This window comes from Scyliorhinus canicula, chromosome 13 (assembly GCF_902713615.1).
Source record: "Scyliorhinus canicula chromosome 13, sScyCan1.1, whole genome shotgun sequence".
NCBI classification, from domain to species: domain Eukaryota; kingdom Metazoa; phylum Chordata; class Chondrichthyes; order Carcharhiniformes; family Scyliorhinidae; genus Scyliorhinus; species Scyliorhinus canicula.
The window spans coordinates 109,467,426-109,492,573 of record NC_052158.1 but is presented as its reverse complement, the minus strand read 5'-3'; the positions used below and the strand labels follow the sequence as shown (position 1 = coordinate 109,492,573).

The window sequence follows — 25,148 nt, the reverse complement described above, 5'->3', positions numbered from 1 at the left end:
CAATTAAGGGCCTCAATTGGTATGTCTGAAAGACCATCTACAGGTCTTCCCACACCAGACTTAATCTGGTGGAGGCATGAAGGTGGTGGGATCCCCTCCTCTCACCCTCATGCCTGATTAAATGCCATTCTCCCCAATCCAAAAATGAGGTGGTGTTTCTCAGTTTCTCTCTTCACAAATGTTGCCAAACCCGCTGAGTGTATCCAGCATTTTCTGTTTTTATTTTATATGTCCAATTATTAGGCAGTAACCCGAAAGTAAGAGAAAAGGTGAGACTTCTTCTGAACAAGTACGAGAAAATACACACTTGAGGCAAAGATGTAACACGAGGATACTATATAAGAAACGCTCTTTCCCATTTACTTGTTCAGGTACAAGCTTTCCTCATGTATATGGGAGGGCAATTTGCCATATCTTTGGTTTTATTATTTTATTTAGATAAAGCAGGCAGGGAAGGTGAATTCCTCTATGTTAAGAAGCGTGACCGATTCTCTAATGTTGCCTTGCAGATTAATGCAAAGAGCACAGAATAAGATGACAACTCTCGCTTTACATAAATTTTCACAACAAAATACATGCTTTTGGATTACTCCTCAACATTCTTCGAAACAAAATGGCTTAGTGTCAAATATGTACCTACCTTCAAATCAGAAACATAGATGGGACAAAGATGAATCAAGTAAAAAAAAAACACAATGTTGATATTTTCACTAGTCATTAATACTCCATGCACACACAGGAGTGTATATAACTACAACTGATTACAATATTATGTTCGCAACCTCGCTGTAATGTTTGACCCCAAAATGAATTTCTGACCGTATATCCATACCTTCGCCAAGACCACCGGTTTATCATCCTTATTTGTATCATCATTTGTATCAAGAAATCCCTCATTTGTATCATCATTAAATTTTTGGTCATCTAAACCGTTGCAGCCCACGTTCATCCTTCCAACTCACTGACCTACATCAGCACCCAGTCGAGTAATGGCTCAATTTAAAAATTCTCATCCTCATTTTCAAATCTCACCATGGCCTCACTCCTCCCCCTCTCTGTAATTTCCTCAAACCCCACAATCCTTGGGTATCTATTCAACTAATTCTGCCAACTTAAGCATCCCTGATTTTAATTACTTCACAATGGGTGACGATGCCTTCAATTGTCTCGCCCTCAAGCTTTGGAATTCCCTCCCTCATCCTCTCTGCCTCTCTTTTCTCCTTTAAGATGCTTCTTAAAACCCAGCTCAGTTAGCAGGATTTTGGCCATTTGTCATAATATTGCCTGCACGGTGCTCCCATGCCTGCATGGGTTTCCTCCGTGCGCTCCGGTTTCCTCCCACAAGTCCCTAAGGACGTGCTTGTTAGCTGAATTGGACATTCTGAATTCTCCCTCAGTGTACCCGAACAGGTGTTGGAGTATGGCGACTAGAGGATTTTCATAGTAACTTCATTGCAGTGTTAATGTAAGCCTACTTTGACACTAATAAAGATTATATTATATATATCATATAGGTGACTCGAGATCAAATTTTGGTTTATAATGTTCCTGTGAAGTGCCTTGCGATATTTAATTACAGTAAACGTGCTATATAAATACAAATAGTTAAAGTTGTTTCAAGGACTTCAGGAAAAAGACAAGATTAAGCCAGATGTAAACAGACTCAATCGAGAGAGGGTCTATTTTAATTAACTAGAAAGATAATCTGGCACAGATGGAATTGAATCAAATTTAAAAAAGGAAGAGAATTAGGTAAATAATTGGAAGTGAAAGGTTTTGCAGGGAATGGGACCATTTGAATAGCCCTTTCAAAGAGCTACACTGGCACAAGGGGAAAAGAGTCTCCTTTTATGCAGCATCATTCAAAAACAGCAGCCAAAGTACAGTGCAAGACTGTCATAGGTTCAAAAACAGCACAAGAACATTTAAATCATGCAATAGATTTGTACTACATGCTTTTAGAAAGGCAACAGCCCTTTGTTCATTTCGGGATTACTTAGATGTAGTAAGCAGAAGGATAGAGTATCAAGAATTTGGTAAAGAAATCAGGAACTTAGAAAAAAATAATTAAAAAGGAAAAGAAAATGAGATGAAAGTCAGCCAACTGCAGGTTGCAGTACATGTTCCATCATAGGTAGTCTACTTAATTTTTTATTATCAACGTAACCTTTTTTATACTAAAAAGTAAGTAAAGTTGCCATAGTCCCAGATGACCATAGGCTGCTTTCCCCTTTGAGGGGAGAGCTGACTGGTGGTGATTTAACCTGAGGATCACCAAACCTCAGGTGAGGAGCAAGGTTGAGAGGTGGATCTTCATGAATAACCTCAGCCGGTAACGGAAACTGAACCCACACTCTTAGCCTCACTCTGCATCACGAACCAGATGTCCAGCCAATTGAGCTAAACCGGCCCCTTTTTAAGAATACAAATGCAGAAACACACTAATATAATACATTGCATCACTGGTCACTTACGTTAACACATTAGCTGGCATCATCTGTGATTCTGGTGCTGCTTCTATTAGTGATTGCCAAGTGTTTGTGGAGTTAGGGATGACAAAGCCAAATTCAAAAAACCATTCTAGAAAAAAATATATGGAAATAAGTTTTCATAACGATTAAATATAACAATTACCATCTCTCATTAAATATTTACAATTGTTAAATTTTACTGGGTATCTTCTGGCCTTTTACATGATAATACAGGATCTGAAGCACAGTTCCTGATGCTTTTGTGGCCTCACCATGAAATTTTGGATGGATAACTTTCCAGTGTCTATGCTTACCGAATGGAAGATCGCCTACTGCTTCAAAGAATCAAGTGTTCAATTGGTGTAGTGCAAATTCGTAATTGTGGTCTTAACCAGTCTCTAACTACACAAATGAGTCAACAGGTGAATATTGGCAGTAAAGCTGACCTCTAGTTTATTTTACTAATCTAACTGTGTTATGTACTTTTCTCTTTCAGCAAGCTAATCTGCATGCATGGCTTGCTCCTCTTTTTATGTGTTTTAATCTGTACAATTTTGAGGGTTGGAATATCACCCTTGAGTTTGATTAGCAAATCTGACAAGGGTATTCAAAATGCAGTTTGACCAACATTGTACCGTTTTAGCAATGGCATACTCCAACATGTACAGGACCTTTTGAGCTACAAGGGTCTACTTATAGCTGCTATGCAATGACCAAAAATGTTAAATAGCAAGTTTAATACGCCTGTATCGCTTTCAACTTCATTCATTGTTATTGCAGCACTATTCATAAAGGATATATGGTGCCCAATGCTTAATCTTTTTTCAAAATATTTTTATTCTCCATTTTCACATTTTCTTCAGAATTCACACCCCACCCACAAACAGTAAACGGTAACGAATACAACGTCAATCCCCTTATCAACAACAACGATCCCATCCTCCCAAACAAAGGCCCACCTGACAAAATAAGCATCAAATAAAACAAACCCTTCCAAGGTGGAAAGAAAAAGGAAAAAAGAAAAAGGAATCGCCTGTGGTCACCATTGACATATATAGTCCACCACCCCCACCCTGTAATATTCAATACCATCTAATCCCCAAAAGAGTACCGTGAATGACACCCATGAATTGTAGACACCCCCCACTCCCCCCCAGACTCCTCCCCTCCACTTCCTCTTGTAAACTTCTCCCCTCAACCTCGGTTCCTTCCCCCAACTTTTCACCCTGCTAGACTCACCGAAACCTATTCTACCAGGATCCGATGGCCGAAGCCCCTCCCCCCCACCTCACTCCCGTTCACTGGCCGGCTTAAACCGGCCAGGTGGAGGCTCCCACCCGGGTCTCCTTCCCCCTTACCCAGTCTCAGGTAAACCAAGAAATCCCCTTTAGCACACAACTCCCGCATACACACCCAAGCCCCAAAGAACCATCATTGCAAATGAAAGTCCCATCTCTTCCCTCGTCCAAATATATACAGCATCAACACATTTAGTACGTACACCAACACGCAGTGAACAAATAGTTACATGAGGCTACATCGGTACCCGACCATTTCTCAATTCTGCCACAGTCCTTCTGCCTTCGCAAACTCCTCCGCCGCCCCAAAATAAAAATTCTTGGATTTGTAGGTCACCCTCAACTTAGCTGGATATACAATGCCGCACTGCACCTTGCTGATATACATTGCCTTCTTCACCCGGCTGAAGGCAGCCCGCCTCCTGCCAGCTCCACCGTAAAGCCCTGGTATATGCGTATACCAGCTCCAGCCCACGGTAGCATTGTGGATAGCACAACTGCTTCACAGCTCCAGGGTCCCAGGTTCGATTCCGGCTTGGGTCACTGTCTGTGCGGAGTCTGCACATCCTCCCCGTGTGTGCGTGGGTTTCCTCCGGGTGCTCCGGTTTCCTCCCATAGTCCAAAGATGAGCAGGTTAGGTGGATTGGCCATGATAAATTGCCCTTAGTGTCCAAAATTGCCCTTAGTGTTGGGTGGGGTTATTGGGTTATGGGGATAGGGTGGAGGTGTCGACACTGGGTAGGGTGCTCTTTCCAAGAGCCGGTGCAGACTCGATGGGCCGAATGGCCTCCTTCTGCACTGTAAATTCTATGATATACCCCTCGCTTCTGCTTTGCCCAGCACAGGACTTTCTCCTTCACACTATACCTACGGAAACACAGTTACAACTCTTGGTGGCTCACTTGCCTTTGGTATAAGCCTCCACGACCGATGAGCCCAATCCAGTTCATATCGGGAGGGTTTGTCCCCCTCCAATAGCTTTGCCAACATCGTGGCAAAATACTCTGTCGGCCTCGGGCCTTCCACCCCTTCGGGCAGACCCAAAATCCTCAGATTCTCTCCCTGGATCTGTTTTCCAGGTCTTCCATTTTGGCTCGTAGACTCTTGTTGGTCTCTATCACCCTCCGCAACGCCACCCGCCTTCCCCATCGAGGTGAGTTGATCACTGTACTGCGATAATGCCTCTTGCACTTCCTTCAGTGTCTCACCTTGCTCCCGCACCTCCGCAGCTGCGCTCGATACCGCCACCCTCACCGGGGCAATCACCTCCTCCACCAGCACTTTCAATACCGCCCCCATCTCCTTCTTCATTGCTTCCATGTGTTTTGTGAACTGTTTTTCAAGTTCCACAGCCATTATCTTGGTCATTTCTTTTTTTTTTTTTTTTTATAAATGTTTTTATTCAGTTTTCGTATTTTATATTGAACAAATTACAAATTGTTAGGAGAGAGAAAAAAAAAACAAACAAAAACAAACACGCAAAAATTAACACACATATTTACAGGTAAGCATCTTCGTAGTAGTAACTGCGCCCCCCCCCCCCCCCCTCCCCCCCTCAACATGTTTATTTAGCTTGGTTTTGGGCCTTAGCTAGCCATCGAACCCCCGTAACGAACCTGTAGCCCCCCCCCCCCCTCCCGCTACCTTCCCCCGACTATTCTTCCTCTTGTACATTGGCCACAAATAGGTCCCGGAACAGTCGCATGAATGGCTCCCACGTTCTGTGGAAGCCGTCGTCCGACCCTCGGATGGCAAATTTGATTTTCTCCATTTGGAGAGATTCCGAGAGGTCGGACAGCCAGTCCGCAGCTCTGGGCGGTGCTGCTGACCGCCAGCCAAACAGGATTCTACGGCGGGCGATCAGGGAGGCAAAGGCAAGGGCATCCGCCCTCCTCCCCAGGAATAGATCTGGCTGTTCTGAAACCCCGAAGACCGCCACTATCGGGCATGGCTCCACCCTCACTCCCACCACTTTGGACATTACCTCGAAGAAGGCTGTCCAGTACTCCACGAGTCTGGGGCAGGACCAGAACATGTGGGCGTGGTTGGCCGGGCCTCTTTGGCACCGTTCACATCTGTCTTCCACCTCCGGGAAGAACCTACTCATACGGGTTCTTGTTAAGTGGGCTCTATGTACCACTTTTAGTTGCGTCAGGCTGAGCCTTGCGCACGTGGAGGTGGAGTTGACCCTATGCAGTGCTTCGCTCCAGAGTCCCCACCCGATCTCCATCCCCAGGTCGTCCTCCCATTTCCTCCTTGTTGCGTCCAGTACGGTGTCGTCCCTATCTACCAGCCGGTCATACATGTCACTACAGTTCCCTTTCTCTAGGATACTTGCGTCCAGTAGGTCTTCCAGTAGTGTCTGTCGTGGCGGTTGTGGGTACGTCCTTGTCTCCTTTCGTAGGAAGTTTTTGAGCTGCAGGTACCGTAGCTCGTTCCCCCCAGCTAGCTGAAATTTCTCTGTCAGTTCGTCCAGTGTTGCGATCCTGTCGTCCGTGTATAGGTCCCTGACTGTCAGTGTCCCCCCGTCCTGCCTCCACCTTTTGAAGGTGGCGTCGGTCAGTGCTGGTTTGAACCTATGGTTGTTGCAGATGGGAGCCCTGTTCGACATTTTGGTCAGGCCAAGTTGCTGCCGCAGTTGGTTCCAGGATTGGAGGGTGGCTGTCACCACTGGGCTGCTGGAGTGTTTTTTGGGTGGGGATGGGAGTGCTGCCGTGGCGAGGGCCCGGAGGGAGGTTCCCATGCAGGAGGCCTCCTCCGCACGCACCCACTCAGCTTCTGGCTCCTGGATCCATCCCCTTACTCGCTCGGCTGTTGCTGCCCAGTGGTAGAATTGTAGATTCGGGAGGGCTAACCCTCCCCTGGTTTTTGTTTTTTGTAAGACCTTCTTTGGGATCCTAGCATTTTTACCCCCCCATACGAACGCCATGATGAGTTTGTCCAGCGCTTTGAAAAAGGCCTTGGGGATGTAGATCGGAATGGATCTAAACAGGAAGAGGAACCTGGGCAGTACGTTCATTTTGATCGTCTGAACTCTCCCCGCGAGGGAGAGCGGGAGTGTGTTCCATCTTTGCAGGTCCTTTTTAACTTCCTCCGTCAGGCTGGTGAGGTTCCATTTGTGGATCCCTTTCCAGTCATGGGCTATTTGGATCCCCAGGTAGCGGAATTTATGTCGGGCTTGTTTGAACGGCAGCCCCTTTAGTGCTGCCCCCCCCCCCCCCTTGCGGGTGTAATGGGAAGATCTCACTTTTGCTCATGTTGAGTTTGTAGCCCGAGAAGGCTCCAAACTCTTTCAGGAGCGCGATGATTCCGTCCATGCTGCTTTGTGGGTCCGAGATATAGAGGAGCAGATCATCCGCATAGAGTGAGACTCTGTGCTCTCTACCTCCCCTTCGGATCCCCCTCCAATTTTTTGCTGCCCTGAGCGCGATTGCTAGCGGTTCGATTGCTAGTGCGAACAGCAGCGGGGACAGTGGGCATCCTTGTCTGGTGCCCCTGTGCAGCTGGAAGTATTGGGAGTTGGTATTGTTGGTCTGTACACTCGCCATGGGAGCGTTGTACAGGAGCTTTACCCAAGCGGTGAACCCTGTTCCAAACCCGAACCGCTCCAGTACCTCTATGAGGTATTTCCATTCGACTCTGTCGAAGGCCTTTTCTGCGTCCAGGGAGACGATCACCTCTTGTGTTCTCTCCCCGGAGGGGGTCATTATCACGTTCAGCAGGCGCCTGATGTTCACGGTCAGCTGTCTACCTTTGACAAAGCCCGTCTGGTCCTCTGTGACCACCTCAGGTACACAGTCTTCTAGCCTTTTGGCTAGGATTTTGGCCAGTATTTTGGCGTCTGCATTCAGCAGAGATATGGGTCTGTATGACCCACATTCCGTTGGGTCTTTGTCTTTCTTAGGTATCAGCGAGATTGAGGCCTGTGCTAACGTGGGTGGCAACGTGCCCCTAGCTAGCGAGTCTGTGAACATCTCCCGCATGTGCGGGGCCAGCGCTGTCGCAAATTTTTTGTAGAAGTCCGCCGGGAATCCGTCCGGTCCCGGCGCCTTCCCCGCCTGCATGGAGCTAATGCTGTCCATGATCTCTCCCAGTGCTAGTGGTGCTTCCAGATCCCGTTTTCTGCCCTCTCCCACAACTGGTATGTTCAGTCCGTCAAGAAACCGGTTCATCCCAGCCTTCCCCGTTGGGGGCTCTGAGGTGTACAGCTCTTGGTAGAAGGCCTTGAAGGTTTTGTTAATCTTCTCTGGTTCTGTTTCCAACGTGCCTCTGGTATCTCTGATTTGCGCGATTTCTCTGCTGGCTGCCTGCTTTCTCAGCTGGTGGGCCAACAGGCGGCTGGCTTTGTCTCCGTGTTCGTATAGGGCCCCGCGTGCCTGGCGGAGTTGGTGTACTGCTTTCCTGGTGGAGAGCAGGTCAAAGTTCCTTTGTAATTCTTTTCTCTCCGCCAGGAGTTCTACAGTCGGGGCCTCGGAGTATTTATGGTCTACCTCCAGTATGGAGTCGACCAGCTTCTGCCTAGCCACCCTTTCCTCCCTATCTCTTTGCGCTTTGTAGGCTATGATTTCCCCTCTTAGTACGGCCTTAAGCGCTTCCCAGAACGTGGAGGGTGAGACCTCCCCGTTTTGGTTGATCTCAGTGTACTCCGCTATGGCCTGCGCTATCCTTTCGCTGAAGGCCTTGTCAGCTAGTAAGGCACCGTCCAACCTCCATTTGGGGCGCTGGGCCCTTCCCGTCTCTAGCCGCACATCCATGTAGTGTGGAGCGTGGTCTGATATTACAATTGCGGAGTATTCCACCTTGTCTATCTCTGGAAGCACCGTTTTCCCCACCACAAAGAAGTCAATTCTGGTGTACACGTTGTGTACTGGGGAGAAGAAAGAGAATTCTTTCTCCCCCGGGTGGGCGAATCTCCAGGGGTCTACTGCTCCCATCTGCTCCATATAGTGGCTGAGTTCCCTTGCCATGTTTGAGGTTTTCCCCGTTCTGGGGTTTGATCTGTCCGTCGTTGGGTCCTGTACACAGTTGAAGTCCCCCCCCATGATTAGTCGGTGCGTCGCTATGTCCGGGATTTCTGCCATGGTCTTTTGGATGAAGCTCGTGTCGTCCCAGTTGGGCGCGTACACGTTAACTAGAACTACCGGCGCCCCATCCAGGGCCCCGCTGACCATGACATACCGTCCCCCTGGGTCCGTAACCGTCTTTGTCGCCCTAAACATTGTCCTCTTGCCAATCAGGATCGCCACCCCCCTGGCCCTTGCCCCATAACAGGAATGATAGGTTTGTCCCACCCAGCCCTTTCTTACCCGCAGTTGGTCCCGCTCCCTCAAGTGCGTCTCTTGGAGGAAGACTATGTCGGCCCTCATGTTTCTAAGGTGGGTGAGGACTCTAGATCTCTTCACTGGGCCGTTAAGTCCCCTTACGTTCCAGGTGACTATTCTGGTGGGGGGCTTCTGCCCCCTTGCTCCTGTGGGGTTAACCATATTTGTCCGGTGGACGCGCCCCTGCCCTCTGGGGTTTCCCTATGTTAGGGGGCCGTCCAGGATGTCCACTATCACTGCTCTCCCCATGCGGTCGGGTCCCTGCGCTCCGGGGTTCCCCCTTGTCCCGGGGACACCCGCCATGGCCGTCCACTTTGTGTCCGCCACGCGGGTAGTCCCCTGCACTCCGGGGGGCCCCCTTCACCCACAGACCGTACTGGGTGGGTGCTTGCAGCAGTTCCCTGTTTCGAGCCCTTGTCTGTGGCACTTTGTGGCCCTATTCCCTTACTGGCCTCTTTTGTCCCTTCGTCCCTGCGTTTCCCCTCCCTGGTCTCTCGCCCCCCGGGTGCCCCCCCCCCCCCCGCTCTATCCCTTTCGGGGATACCCCTGTGTACCCCTCCATTGCCCCTCTCTCCCCCATTCCTGTCCCCATTTGCTCTCCCACCTTTGATGGGTGATCCCCCCCCTCCCCTGCCTGGCGCCTTCCCCCCTGTTGGGGGTGCGCTGCGGCCCTGCTCTGTTGCGCGCCCCCTTCGCTAGCTTTCCTGCTAGCACGGTGGCTCCCCTCTCGGAGGTTGCTGTCCCGCTTCCCCTCTCCCCTCTCCAGTACTCCCGTTCCCTCGTGCCGGGGCCTGGCCTCCCACCTGGAGCGGGCCCTAGGGCATTGGGTTGTTTTCCGTTCTGGGTGTTTCTGCCAGGGGGGAGGGGGCTGGCTTTGCCTCGCCCCTCCCCACCCCCCCGTCGGCATGACGTGTCTCCTTGCCATGGGCCCCTCGTCCCTACTTCCCATGGCGTTTTTCCAGCCCGTGCTCCTCGACGAATCTATTCGCCTCGGCAGGGGCTGTAAAGAAATATTCCTTGTGTTGGTATGTGACCCAGAGTTTTGCTGGGTACAGCATACCAAAACGTACTTTGTTCTTATAGAGAGCTGCTTTCGCTCTGTTGAACTCCGCCCGTCTCTTAGCTATGTCCGCTCCAAAATCCTCGTAGATTCGGATGGCGTGCCCGTCCCAATTGCAGGCTCTATTCTCCTTGGCCCAGCGCAGGATTGTCTCCCTATCCCGGTACCGGTGCAGTCTGGCTATAACTGCTCTCGGTTTTTCCCCTTCCTTGGGCTTCGGGCGCAGTGACCGATGAGCTCTGTCCATTTCCGGTGGGGTGGGAAAAGTTTCCCGCCCCACTAAGGAGCCCAGCATCGCAGCCACGAATGTTGTGGGATTTCTACCCTCTATCCCCTCTGGCAGGCCCACTATCTTGATATTTTGCCTTCTCGAGCTGATCTCCTGGTCGTCTACCCTGCCCTTCAGGCTCCCCTGTGTTGCACTCAGTTTCACCATTCCCCTCTCCAGGGATATGACCCGGTCGCTCGCGTCAGTCGCTGCCTTCTCCAGCTCTTTAATGGTTGCCCCCTGGGCTTCCAGTATCTTCCCTTGGGCTTCCAGTATCTTCCCTTGGGCATCCACTTTCTTCTCCAATCTGGTCAGAACCTGCTGCACCCCTGACATGGCCCTGGTCGCTGCTGCCTGTGCTGCGGCCTCTGCGTCTGCTTTTAACTCTGCCTTGAATGCCTGCAGCTGCTCCCTCACCACCTCGGCAAAGGCTTCCTTCCAATTCACGCCCCCCTCTAACCCCAGGGGAGAGGTTGCCCGCCCGTCCAGCTCTTCTGGATGCGGCGAAGCATCCTTCCCGCCGCTTCGCGTGTTGACTCGTTCGCCCGAGCTGGCTTTCCCTTTGCCCAGTCTACTTCCGGTGCCCCCTTTCTCTTGGCTCCTTTCTGGCACTTTTTTCTCCCCCTTCCCCTTCATCTTTTCTTCTCTCCTTGTTCTTCTTTTTCCCCCTTTTCCGCACCCTATTTTTATTTTATTTATTATTATATATCTATATATGTATATATATATATATATATATATTTTTTTTTTTTTTAAATTTATTTCCCCTACCCCTTTTCTCTTTACCAGTTTTCTTTTGGGAAGAACAGAAATACAAGTCTCTTTTTTCTTTTTTCCCCACTCAACCAGGAGAGAGAGTCCCTTTGTCTTTGCCACGTGGTGGTCACAGCAGTTGGGGGGGGGGGGGGGAGGGGCGAGTGGGCCGGTGGTCGCTGCTGGTTGGGGGGGGGGGGGGGGTGGTCGCTGCTGGTTGGGGGGGGGGGGGTGGTCGCTGCTGGTTGGGGGGGGGGGGGGTCCCCGCTGCTGGTTGGGGGGGGGGGGTCCCCGCTGCTGGCTGGGGGGGGGTTGTGTCCCCGCTGCTGGCTGGGGGGGGGGGGGGGTTGTGTCCCCGCTGCTGGCTGGGGGGGGGGGGGTTGTGTCCCCGCTGCTGGCTGGGGGGGGGGGGGGGGTTGTGTCCCCGCTGCTGGCTGGGGGGGGGGGGTCCCCGCTGCTGGCTGGGGGGGGGGGGGGGGGGGGGGGGGGAGAAGAGGGGCCGCCGCCGCCGCACCGCTCCTGGCCCGCGGGGGGGGGGGGGGGGGGGGGAGAGAGAAGAGGGGCCGCCGCCGCCGCACCGCTCCTGGCCCGCGTGGGGGGGGGGGGGGGGGAAAGAGAAGAGGGGCCGCCGCCGCCGCACCGCTCCTGGCCCGCGTGGGGGGGGGGGGGGGAGAGAAGAGGGGCCGCCGCCGCCGCACCGCTCCTGGGTCGCGTGGGGGGGGGGGAGAGAAGAGGGGCCGCCGCCGCACCGCTCCTGGCCCGCGTGGGGGGGGGGGGGGGGAGGGAGAGGGGATGGACCTGCTGCTGTTGGGCCCCCCTGTCGCCGCTCCGGCTCCTCCGCTCCGGCTCCTCCGCTCCCGCTCCGGCTCCTCGGCTCCGGCTCCTCGGCTCCCGCTCCGGCTCCTCGGCTCCTCGGCTCCTCCGCCCCGGCTCCTCGGCTCCTCGGCTCCTCGGCTCCCCGGCTCCTCCGCTCCGGCTCCTCGGCTCCTCGGCTCCCCGGCTCCTCGGCTCCCCGGCTCCTCGGCTCCTCCGCTCCGGCTCCTCGGCTCCGTCTCCTCGGCTCCCGCTCCGGCTCCTCCGCCGTCCGGCCTGTCGGGGGGGGGGGGGGGGGGGGGGGGGGGCTGTTCCTCCTGCTGTCCACCGCTTGCGGGAGCCCCTCTCCCTGCGACCTCCTCGCTCGCCGCCCGGAAGTCAAGTCTATACCATCTTGGTCATTTCTTCTGCTGTGAGCGATGTGGCCTCCCCTGGTGCTCCAGCCTCTGCTTTCCTTACAGTTCCTGCACTGACTTTTCCACTCTACGGCGGACTTTTATTAACCCCCTTTTTCATGGCCGTTTTAGTCCCAAACTTGGACATTTCTCCTCCCTGAGCCTTCTTAAAGCTTTTTCAGCCCCCGGAACCGGGCGTTAAAACTCCGAAATTTCTGTTCCCGAGCGGGAGCCCTCCAGTGTGCGGCTTCCTCCCGCCCACCGTCACCGGACGTCCACCCAATGTTTAATCTTGCATGCATGTTCAATTTTATTGATCATAAATCTTTCCATTTATAATTTATATATTTAAAGCAATTTGTTTTGAGAATCCTGTGTTCCTTTTTTTTGGGAAAAGAGTTGGCTGCTCTCATGACCTCACCTCCATTCCAGTTTGTTTGTATATTTAAACATTTCCATTAAGCTTCTGAAATAAGTTGCTTCGGTAAATTCCAAACAGTAGATTACCAAAAACTATTCCTTTAGATGTTTCACTCAGCACTCGCCACGTTACCCTCCCATCTCTTCCCTGAGTTTACCATTCAGCTAATTTCTTATCCCAGATTCTAATTTCAAATCTCAGTCACCTTACGCTTAAGTAGATGCCTTTCTGGAAAAACACTGTCAAATGTTTTTTTTGTTGACATACAGTAAGGATTTTCATAGCCTTTCACTGGAGAGGATATCACTCCCTCTAAACGTCTAGGAATTTAATCAAGCAGAATCCTCCCAGAGATACAAAAGCAAATACTGCAGCTGCTGTAACTCAGAAATAATAGACAATGCTGGAAATACTCAGCTGGTTGGCAGCATCTGTGGACAGAGAAACAGGGTTAATGTTTCAGGTCAGTGACCTTTCATGAAGACTGATGATGTGCAAACCGTACACATTTAACATGTCAATTTCATTTGCCAGAAATAATTATCGACCTGGCTTAGATTTCATAGAATCAATGAATCCCTATAGTGCAGAGGGAGGTCATTCAGCCCATCAAGTTTGCACCAACCCTTTGAAAGAGCACCCCAACTTATTCCTGTAATTTCACCTAATGTTGTGGACATTAAGGGACAATTTAGCATGGCTAAACAACCTAACCAATACATTTTTGGATTGTGAGAGGAAACCGGCGCACTTGGAGAAAACCCCCGCAGACACCAGGAGAACATACAAACTCTCCACAGTCACCCAAGGCCCCTGGTGCTGTGTGCCACCCGTGGTTTATGAAGAAGGAATTCTTAGAAAAGGAAGGTGGCCAGTGATACCAATGATAGCCTATTTGTTTCAGTGCATAAAGTTGGTTGCTTGAAGAATTGAGAATATTATTGCAATTAACTTAGATTTACTGAAAGCATGTAAGATTATCCCAAGACCCAGACTAAGACATGTCCTTGCTCGCATCCATAGAGAATATAAAATTGGTAAAAAGAATGAAAAAGAGCCTTCTCACAGAGGTCTGAGAGTAGGTTTGGAAACCTGAAGGGCTCAGGTTCTGAACCAATGCTACTCATTAACATTATAGTTTGGAGGAAGGCATTAAATAGTACAATTCTCAAGATTGTAGATGATAAAAATCAGTACAAAAGTTGGGCTTTGAACCAAATTAATACATAGTAAACTGATTCAATTAACAAAGGGAACCGTACCAATATGTGACAGATTTCCTTTGTTATCAGCAAGTACAGTTTTTGGCTTATTGATTTGGAAAGTTCCCCGCATGCATGTACAAAATGTTACAAAGCAAGTGAGATTCCGAGTTGTATTGCTGGCAATACAATGACCGGAAATCTCCATTTGGGAGAATAAGTGTTCCCGTCAGGAATGAATAACGTGTGATTCGCATTTCGGTTGGGGGCGCTAATCATTCTGAGATTCAGGACATGCAAATGGGCCAGCACTCTGCCTGCGCGAATTAAAAACAATTCCCGGCTCAGCAAGCGGCGTAACTACTGGGGCCGGAATTAGCACTTAAGAGCCTGACAGCTGGTACTGTTTTTAAGCGCTCCATTCACCACACACTCATTGCAGCCATGAAGATGGCTCAGAGAAGACCTGCCCCTGCCCCCCAAATTTTGGGAGTTTTTAGTGGACCCACTGCTTGATACCAGTGAGGAGAGTAGGGACATCCTGGGGAAGAGGATGGGCCACAGAATCAAGCCTGCCCTGCTAAACAGTGCCTGGGAAGAGGTGGCAGAGGTAGTCAGTGCTACCAACCTCACCAGGCGGAGATAGTTCGAGATCCTGAGGGGTGGGGGTCACTAGTGAGGCCGCTGCCCTGAGAGGGGCAGAGAACCAGAGAGGGTTCAGTAGGCCACGGTACAGGGTAAGCTCTGCTAATCCCCTGCTTCCTCTGCAATGGGGCAGTGTTTCGAAGGCTTGTGTAATGAAAAAATGTGGCATTTGGGCCATGAATGTTGACCTGGGATTTTTCTTTGGGGAACCGATGTTGGGCAAGCGCGAGGCGCTTGCTGGGACTCGCGGGGGCCGTTGCTTTTCAGGGAGAAGCGGCGGTTGGGAGCGCGACAGCCGTTATTTTTAAATGAAACGGCAGTTGGAAGGCAGTTGAAAAAGCAGTTAGAAGTGAGTTGGAGAAAGGCAGCCGGAGAGGAAGGCAGCCGACAACCGGAGCAGAATAAACAAAAAAGCCAACGGCGTGCGGAGGCTGGGCGGACGGCTCCACAAAGCGGACAAGGAGCCAGCAGCGACAAAGAACAAGGTCATAAATAAATAAAGAGCTGGAAGGAGGAAGGAGAAAAGGCTGTGAGGCTCACTTTTAAAAACCAAGCAGCCCAGAAAATACATCAGAAGACCCAAAATTAAAACAATAATAATTGACAAGGAAGACCTGAAGGTCTTACAACTGGCCTAAAGCTTCCAAAGAAAAGATCTTTTATATCCTTTATTAAAAGTAGTTTTAATCTTTTAATTTGAAAATAAAGTTAAGTTAAGTTGATAACCTGAAAGAGTTAATATCAAAAAGTTTACTTTAAGGGCAGCACGGTGGCCTAGTGGTTAGCACAACCGCCTCACGGCGCTGAGGTCCCAGGTTCAATCCCGGCCCTGGGTCACTGTCCGTGTGCAGTTTGCACATTCTCCCCGTGTCTGCGTGGGTTTCGCCCCCACAACCCAAAAAAAATGTGCAGGTTAGGTGGATTGGCCACGCTAAATTGCCCTTTAATTGGAAAAAATAATTGGGTAATCTAAATTTATAAAAAAAAAAGTTTACTTTACTTATAAAAGCCTGACCCGTGAGTAGAGCTACTGAGTGATAAGTAAACAAAATCTTTGAGGAAGATATGGGTTATACCAGTGACTAACTTGAAATATTAGTTTGACCCGAATAGCACCCACCTAAGTCGGCCGAGGAGTCAGGGACTCAAGGGAGTCCCTGTTCACCATATAGAATGTCTTGACCCCTTTTTTGGTTTAGGGGTAGATTTCTTGGTGATTACAACTTCAAGTGCCAACAGCTGTTGGGCCACTGATTGAACAGGGCCACCCCCACCCCCTTGATGACACTGCTGGGGTATGAGGGCTTCCACAGGGGTGGCCTGGGTGGGCTCCCACATCATCAGATGATCTCTGAACATTCACAGGACACGGTGAGCAGTCAGCAGTGTGAGCAGCAAGGAGCCTGTAAGTAGCATCAAAGCAACGGCGATCTGAGCCAGGCCACCCCGATCCCCCCCCCCCCGCGCCACCCCCAGCAAGTTCGACAATCTTTGAGTGTTTGTTTAGCCGCCTGCTCCCCTTTAACAGCCATGGCGCTCTGGTCTCACTTGTAAATACTTGCACCAACCTGCACACTGGTGGAGCATCACGGAGGGGTGGAGCATGAAGTGCCCAACCCGCTAATGATATTGAAATCCATGCAAATGACGGTTTTGCACGGCCGCGCCGGCACAGGGCACAAACTTTGATAATGCCGCCAGCGAGGGACCAGAGCATGGCAACGGAATTGATGCCGGAAATCGCTCCTCCGCCTCCCTCACCCCCCCTCGCTCCTCCGCCTCCCTCATCCCCATGCTCCACCACCTCCCTCGCCCACCAGCTCGCTCCTCCACCTCCCTCGCCTAAACCCTTCCTTAAACCAAGAAATCAGAAACCCCAGTTATTTACAGAAAGAATGAAGTCACCAGATTTCATGGTTTGAAACAAAAGGAATTTTTACTGTACAAGAGTCAAGCAAATCTATCTTATACTCTAAAACCCAGAATCAACATAATTTAAACATGAATTAACAGGCAAATTGAGGTTGATTATAAATTACACATTTGACGGTAGATATGAAAAAGACCGATATTACAAATTGGCTCAACAATCAATTCAGCATACAAGTCATCAATTTCAGGCAAAGCCCTGTCTTGGCTCACTCTTCTTGCATTTATCCTGATCCCAGCCGACAACAGCACACAACTAACCCAAGATCCAAGGGCGTGGTCTTCACCAGAAATGGTACCCATCTAAAGAACCACCTCAACCCTGCTTACGACGGTCTGGATGGTATAGATCCACCAATGTTATCTTTAAGTAACAGAAACAGCTGCAGCAATTGTATGTTTGCCTATTCTCAGTGCCCGGATCTAATCGGTCTTCTTCAGCCTCGACTGCACCACTGGGATCATGATGTGTTCTTTTATATGATTTCAACCAGTTTCAGTGTTTCGATCTCAGTTTCATTCTCAGAAACTGGAAGGGTCAAATTCTTTTCTCGGTTTCCCTTTTCAATTTGGGTCTCTCTCAAAAAAATACAAGTTTAAAAACATGGATTACATCACAGTAGCTATATCATTTCTGAATAGGGCTGGCTTAATGAGTTAAATGACCTTTTCCCATCCCTAATTTTATAAGTTTGTAAGAGTATGAAAGTAGCATCTTGTTTAGTTAAATTAAAAAAGTAAATAGTGTGTCATATAGCATCTGTACAGCTTTGAAGTCAGGTACATACTTGAAACTTCATTATAGCTTTCCTCTTTAGAAATGGCTTACTGCGTATTTTCACCAATTTTAGGCGGTTAGTGACCCAGCCTACAGTGACAAGTGCTAAGAATTAACAGGTAAGGAGAAAATTCCAAGGCAGGCACATAATAAACAGAGAATATCGTATTTCTTTGTTGTATTTTGGCTCTTAAAATGTCTGAATGTGACTGGCTATCCGAAGCCATGAAATGCAGAACAAAAAGCAAGACAATACAATATTGGTTCAATGTAGATTGAACATGAATAACATAAACAGCTATCAAGTCAAGTCTCTCCTGCATAGCGACAAAAGCTTTAGATTTTCAGTGCTATTTCCCCTGAAGTTGTATAGAAACATAGAAAATAGGAGTAGAATTAGGCCATGCAGCCCTTGAGCCTGCTCCGCCACTCAATATGATGATGGCTGATGATCCAACTCAGTAACCTATTCCTGCTTTCCCCATATTTTTTGATCCGTTTAGCCCCAAGAGCTATGGGCGGAATTCTCCCCAACCGGAAAAAATCGGCAAAGCCGTCGTGAACTCGGCCGAGTTTCACAACGGCTCCCCACGGCCCCATTCCCGAACGATTCAGGCCCCGGAAATGGGCTAGGAACGGGGCCACGGGAATCACGTGGGCGATGACGCCAGAATGGTGCTACGCCCGAATGACGTCGGTGAGACGCCGCTCCGCGTCGTGAAAAGGCGCGGGCGACCAGGTCAGCAGACTGAGGATGACGGAGCCACGGAGGGCCGCGCCGAGGTTCACCGAAAGTGACATGGAGACCCTCCTATATGCCGTGGAGCAGCGGAGGAGCATCATCTGCCCTAGAAAAGGGCAAAGCCACCCTGCCAGTGTCGTGCAATGGGCCTGGCGTGAGGTGGGCATGGCAGTGAGTGCTGTGGGGCACACCCCTCGGTCTGGCGAGTAGTGCCGGAAGAAGCTTCACGACCTCACCAGGGCTGCCAGGGTAAGTGCCAAGAGGGTGCCCCTGGGTCACAAAAACCACCCCCCCCCCCCCAGTCCCTCATCACCCACCTCCCCCGCCGGGCACGAGGGGGGGGGGGGCGAGAGTGAGTGGAGGGTGGTTACCAAAGTTGTCACAGACCCACATGAGCACTGCGACCCACTGGAGATATACCATGGTTTAACTGCAACTTTCCCCCCAACCTGTGCCAATATCTGAACGGCCTGCTGATACCTGCCGAATTGTAATGATCTATCTATGCCCCCCCCCAACAGGACAAGACTGCTCACAACAACCGGGAGCGTAACAAGACCGGAGGGGGTTCTCCCATAATGCACCCCCTGACCACCTTTGAGCAGAGGGCACTGGACCTTGCTGGGGGATCTGCCACCCGAGAGGTCGGCGCAATGCGAGGTTGGCGGTGCAGAACCAAGTGAGACAACCCTGCATAACAACCCCCCCCCCAGCCCTTCCTCTCTGCCCTCACACTCAGCCCACTGGACCCCCCCATCCTCTCTGCCCTCACACTCAGCCCACTGGACCCCCCCATCCTCTCTGCCCTCACACTCAGCCCACTGGACCCCCCCCATCCTCTCTGCCCTCACACTCAGCCCACTGGACCCCCCCCATCCTCTCTGCCCTCACACTCAGCCCACTGGACCCCCCCATCCTCTCTGCCCTCACACTCAGCCCACTGGACCCCCCCATCCTCTCTGCCCTCACACTCAGCCCACTGGACCCCCCCAATCCTCTCTGCCCTCACACTCAGCCCACTGGACCATCCAACGGCCGGCCGAACGTGTCTAACTAACCCCGTCTTATTCTGTTCCCTAGGGCGTGCTGACGAACATCCAGGGACGTCTGATGCCACACGCAGCCGGAGAACCGCCAACACCACCGCACCCAGGGCCGCAGACCAGAGGGTGGCAGGACGTCAGCCAGGAGGGCCATCCTCCCAACCCGGGACCTTCAAGCAGGACGCACACACGGCGACACAGTCAGCAGGGTCAAATGAGGGAGAAGAGTACATGGGCCGCGTGCAGCCTGCCGCCAGAAATGAATGGGACGATGACCCCTCAGACATAGTGACGGACGAGGACCTAGACCGTGCGGCACTGCTGTCTCCCACACCATCCACCATCCCAGAGACACTCACCTCGATTGGGCAATTAAGTGATGAGGCTCCTGGGTCACAGTCTGGTGTGCACCACACTGCTGAGCAGGTACAGCAGGTGGAGGTCGGAGCAGACGAGGGCCCGGACTGTCGGAGGGCAGGCCAGGTCCAGCATTCAGCTGGCTTCCAGACATTTCCCGGGTTCCTGGATTTTCTCGACCCACCCGGAAAGCCGATGCATTTTGAAACCCAGGGACACAATGAGGGGATGAGGGCCGTCTTCCAGCAGCTGCAGATGCAGTTAGAGGAGTCACACCGCGTCCAGGAGCAGGGAGTGGTGCCGCTCATGGCAGCCACCCAGGCCGACACCGCACGGGTGGCATCCGCGGTCGAGGCAATGGGTGAAACGGTTTCGGACCAGGCCTTGAAACAAAATGTGACACGGGGCTTCGGCCCATCCGGGCCGGAGAATAGCGGGGGTGCTGGAGAGTCGTCATTGTGCCTCCGTCGGGCGACTCTCCATGGATTTCCACGGGTATGCCGACCACGGACATTTGGCCGGTGGGGGGAATAGCGGGAGCGCGTCGGACCGGCGTCGCGGGAAAAAGCGGCGCGGCCCGCTATTCTCCCACCCATCGTGATTGCGGAGAATCGCACCCTATATCTAACTCCTTCTTGAAAATATACCGGGCGGGATTCTCTGCCGACGGGATTTTCTGTTTTGCTGGCGCCCGGGGGGTTTTCCGACAGCGTGGGGCTGCCCCACAACAGGAAACCCCATTGACCGGCCAGCGTAACGGAAAATCTCACTGGCGGGTCTGGACAGAAATGTGGCGGGACGTAGAATCCAGCCCCCAATCTTTTGGTCTCAATTGCTTCCTGTGGTAGTGAATTCCACAGGCATACCACTCTCTTGGTGAAGAAATTTCTCCTCATCTCAGTTCGAAAAGGCTTATCCCGTATCCTTTTATTATAACCCCTGGTTTTGGACATCCATGTACCACCGGGAATATCCTTCTTGCATCTTTCCTGTCTCAACCGACTAGAATTTTATAGGTTTCTATGAGATCCCCTCTCATTTAAAAAAAAACACCAGCGAAGAAAATCCCACCATCCCAGGAATCAGTTTGGTTAAACCTTCGCTGTATCCCTCGATAGCAGGAATAGCTCGATAGCGGTCTTCCTCAGATACGGAGAACTAAACTACATGCAATATTCTGGGTGTGGACTCACCAAGGCCCTGTATAATTGGAGCAAGACATCCCTGTTGCTCTACTCAAATCCTCTTGCAATGAAGGCCAATGTACCATTTGCTTTGTTTCCAGCCCGCTGCACCTGCATGCTTACCTTCAGCGACTAGTGTACAAGGACACCCAGGACTTATTGCACATTCTCCTCTCTCAATTTATAGCCATTCAAATAATGATTTGCCTTCTTGTTTTTGTTACCAAAGTGGAGAAACCTCATTTATTCACATCTGCCATGCATTTTCCCACTCACTCAGCTTGTTCAAATCACACTGAAGTATCCCCGAGTCCTTCTTGCAGCTCCCCCTTCCTCCCAGCTTTGCTTCATCTGCAAATTTTCGGATATTACATTCAGTTCCCTCATCTAAATCATTAACATATATTGTGAATAGCTGGGGTCTTAGCCCCGATCCGTGCTAGTTATTCGGACAAAGACCCATTTATTCCTACTCTTTGTTTTTGTTTCCTGTCTATCAACCAGTTTGCTATCCATCTCAATGCACAATAAGTTGCAGTGTAATGACAGTATATCGGTTTGCTGAGGATGTAGCAAAAATTGTGGTTCACAGCCCTTGTTTAATAAGCTAAACTCTTAAATATTTGTGCACTGTTTCTCATTTTCTAACCTGCCTAGGTTATTAATGTAAGTATCTGAACATTTACACTGACATGTACTTTCTGCTCCTCCAATAATATGCATGCTTAAATAAGAAATTTAAAAAACATTTCACCATAAACTATGAGGTGGATGAAAAATTACTAAACACAAACATTTGTTTACCAATGTTTTTCTACTACATCTGGACAAATTATGATTATTACATGAATTACTGACTATTTGTATAATCTTTTCATGCAATATAATGCAACAGTGACACTATGAAATACAAGATAATCACCTTCTAAGCATTGGCCTTTGAAGAAAACTTTTTGTTCTAGCCTAAATTTTTCCATCTGTTCGGATGAGGAAAAGTTTAGTTCTCTGGAAACAGCTTTGCATTTCAGGATCTTTTTAGGAACTCGAGCTGCAAAGAAATAAAAATGGAGATTTTTCCATTATTTTCCATTCTAAACTATTTAACAACATTAGAACTATGAGGAATTCAAATCCTTCATTTTTGGTGGAGAAAGAAAAGGAAACAAATCAGCACAGAAACCAAATTACAATGGGAACTAAAAGAAACACAAGGGCATGATTAAACGGAAATTAAATAGAGTTCCGTGTCGGCATGTTTAGCCAAGTGTTTCCCAGCGCAGGCAGCATCGAGAATGACACCACTATTAAAAGGGACTCTGCTTCATTTCTGGGCTTTGGCGAGGAACCGCACTTAATCCCATTTTCTTCACTAAGGAGCTCCGGTCGCCAGTGCAGGAAGAGATCGGGGTACCATATTTAAATATTGCCTCAATCTCCAGAGGCCCCCCCCCCCCCCCCCACCCCCCCACCCCAAAAACAGCCCAACTTACCAGTTAGCATCCCACCTCATTAGGGCAGGGCATCCTGGGCCAGAGTGGCACTGCCAGGTTCCAGGCTGGCAGTGCCATGTTGCATCGGGGGTGCCAGGGTACTACCCTGCCCAGAGCTCGATCACCCAGGTGCCCCCCGATCACCTAGGACTACTGGCTTCACTAAAAGATCACCGATAGCACTGCTCACAATCAGTCAGATGTTTTAGAAGAGCAAGGGTATTACACCAAGAAATATCATCAGAATCACTGCTATATCAGGATGGTGTGGGTGAGGAAACAGAAAACCTGGAAGAAGGTCAATGGCCTGCCAGCACTAGAATGGAATTTCATTCCAGCGTTAGAGCAACTCTGAATGAAGAAATAGGCCAGTCACCATTATCAGTTTCTTAGGCAAATATGCTTCCTTGGTTTGATACTTTATTATTTAGAAGTATTTTTGACAATGGGTCCCATGGTTTAGCATTCTAAGGGGGAGAACTGCAAACCTTTTTGCAAAACCTTATGGAACACTAGAGCATGACCAGAGATCTGGGATAATTAAGAGGACAATTGGGATCCACAAGCACTGAGTACACAGTCTATCTGGTTTGTAATAACTCAAAGCAGGTGAAATTCTTTTTTAAAAAGTTTAGAATACCCAATTAATTTTTTCCAATTACACGGCAATTTAGCATGGCCAATCCACCTAGCCTGCACATCTTTGGGTTGTTGGGGGTGAAACCCACGCAAACATGGGGAAAATGTGCAAACTCCATACGGACAGTGACCCAGAGCTGGGATCGAACCTTGGACCTTGGTACCTGGAGGCAGCAGAGCTAACCCACTGTGCCATCGTGCTGCCCTGGCAAAATTTTAACTTCATCTTGCTTCCCTTTGAAAAAAAAAAACTCCTGCCCACCCTGGTGTTTCACAATGACTTTTCTCTGCCTCCAGTTTCACTTCCAATTCCGTGCCAGGTCCTGTTTCCTGACGCTGGACCTCCTGCTGCAGTCTGTATTGCCCTCCCCCATTACCGCTACCCTGAGATGCACAGCGAGACTCCTGTTACTGCTGTTTGCCTTCTCAAAGGAACAAACTTAAATTTTCCACCCAGTTGTTGGGTGTTCACTGCTCCTTACTTGCACTGTTTAGTAACCTGCTCATTCAGAGACTCCTCTGCTCCCATTATGTCATTCTTGAATAATTTGCTATAAATAAATAAATATATGTACAGAAAGTGTGTGAGTTATCTGCACCAGAGAGGACAGCATATTCAGATTAGTATGCTCTGTTTCAGTCCAGTTTCAGCACCAGGAAGAGCATAGATCCAAGTTCTCACCTAGGTATTAGCATATCAATAGCTCACTCATAACCTGCAGCAGTGGTTGAACCATCTTCCTTTCAATTCACTGCCTCAGGAGAGCATCAGTGAAAGGGTGTGTGGTAATAAGGCAGTGCCATTTTGAGGTTATGCCAGTTGTTTTTTGGCTTGATGTCATTCCTGGAAGCAGCCCTTGCATCCCCACCTACCACCTGCTTTGTATCTTTTTTGCCCTATATTTAAATTACCACTGGTTCTTCCTGGGTCATAATTGAAAACTCTTACTCCGTACACAGACTACTAGAATGTATCGCATACTGGGAATCACAGTCGATGCATTTTTTTGCACCTAACATTCTAAAAGGTTATTTTAGGTTGACAGCTGTTTTTCCCTGTGGTTCCCCTGTGGCAGAGTGACTGGGTGACTTTGGGTGCACCACATTAGAACTGAATAAAATTAAAAACAGAAACATTTAATTATATAACTGTGCTAGCTATTATCTAATTGCAGTGGTTAAGGGAAAACAAAGGAGCGGAAGAGAAGATGAATTTTGGATTCTTTTTGCGTAAAAATGGTTCATGAGTAAACTATTACCAACCCACACAGCAATGCTACTAAAACCAACAAAACCCCTCGCCCTTCCTCTCTGATGCTGTTAAATACTACGTATAAAGACAGTAAATCATATTTGTTTGAAGGTAAAAATAAAGTTTGGGTTTTTGGTATAAAATATACAAATATTGGCCCACTCATTTGCACCCAAGTCATGTGCACCCTGTGCACCACCTTAAACTGTATCAGGCTCATCCTTGCACAAGAGGAGGTCCCGCTTACCCTATGAAGTGCCTCGCTTCATACTCCCCAATTGATCACCCCTCAAACTCCTCCTCCCATTTCTATCTGATCATCACCACCCACTCGCCTCCCTGCTCCCCCAGCCACTTATATATATCCCCAATTCTTCCCTCCACTTCCACATCCGGAAGCAGCAGTCGCTGCAACAGGGTATATCCCGGCAACCTAGGGAACCTCCTCCAGACCTTTCGCGCAAAGTCCCTAACCTGCAGATACCTGAACTCACTCCATCCCGGCAGCTTTACCCTCTCCCTTAGCTCCTCCAGACTGGCAAACCCTTCCTCCAAATACAAACCCCTCACCTTGACTAGCCCCACTTCCCTCCACCTCCTACACCCCCACCCCCCCCCCCCCCCCCCCCCCCCCCCCCCCACCCCGGGCTCAAACCCATGATTCTCGCACAGCGGCGTTAGCACCGACATCCCTTCCACCCAAAAATGCCCCTCAACTGATTCCATATCTTCACCGTGGGGTACACCACTGGACTCTCTGAATATCTACTTGGAGCCATTGGCAATGCTGCCATCACCATAGCCCTCAAACTAGATCTCTGACAAGAATTTTTATTTTAGAATTAGAATTTACAATGCAGAAGGACGCCATTCGGCCCATTGAGTCTGCACCAGCTCTTGGAAAGAGCACCCTACCCAAGGTCAACACCTCCACCCTAACCCCATAACCAAGTAACCTCAGCCAACACTAAGGGTAATTTTTGACACCAATGGCAATTTATCATGGCCAATCCACCTAACCTGCACATCTTTGGACTGTGGGAGGAAACCGGAGCACCCGGAGGAAACCCACGCACACACAGGGAGG

General features: G+C 49.9%; 1 protein-coding gene across 2 annotated transcripts in view; it reads right to left on the bottom strand.

Moving 5' to 3' along the window:
* pde6d (phosphodiesterase 6D, cGMP-specific, rod, delta) overlaps positions 1 to 25,148 on the bottom strand; it is a 70,836-nt gene that overhangs the window by 6,688 nt on the left and 39,000 nt on the right. For both annotated transcript variants that reach the window (XM_038815833.1, XM_038815834.1), the window contains exons 3-4: positions 21,603 to 21,728; positions 2,475 to 2,580 (exon numbers count right to left, since the gene is read on the bottom strand). In XM_038815833.1, the coding sequence (XP_038671761.1) occupies positions 2,475 to 2,580; positions 21,603 to 21,728 (232 nt within the window). The remainder of the gene's footprint in view (positions 1 to 2,474; positions 2,581 to 21,602; positions 21,729 to 25,148) is intronic.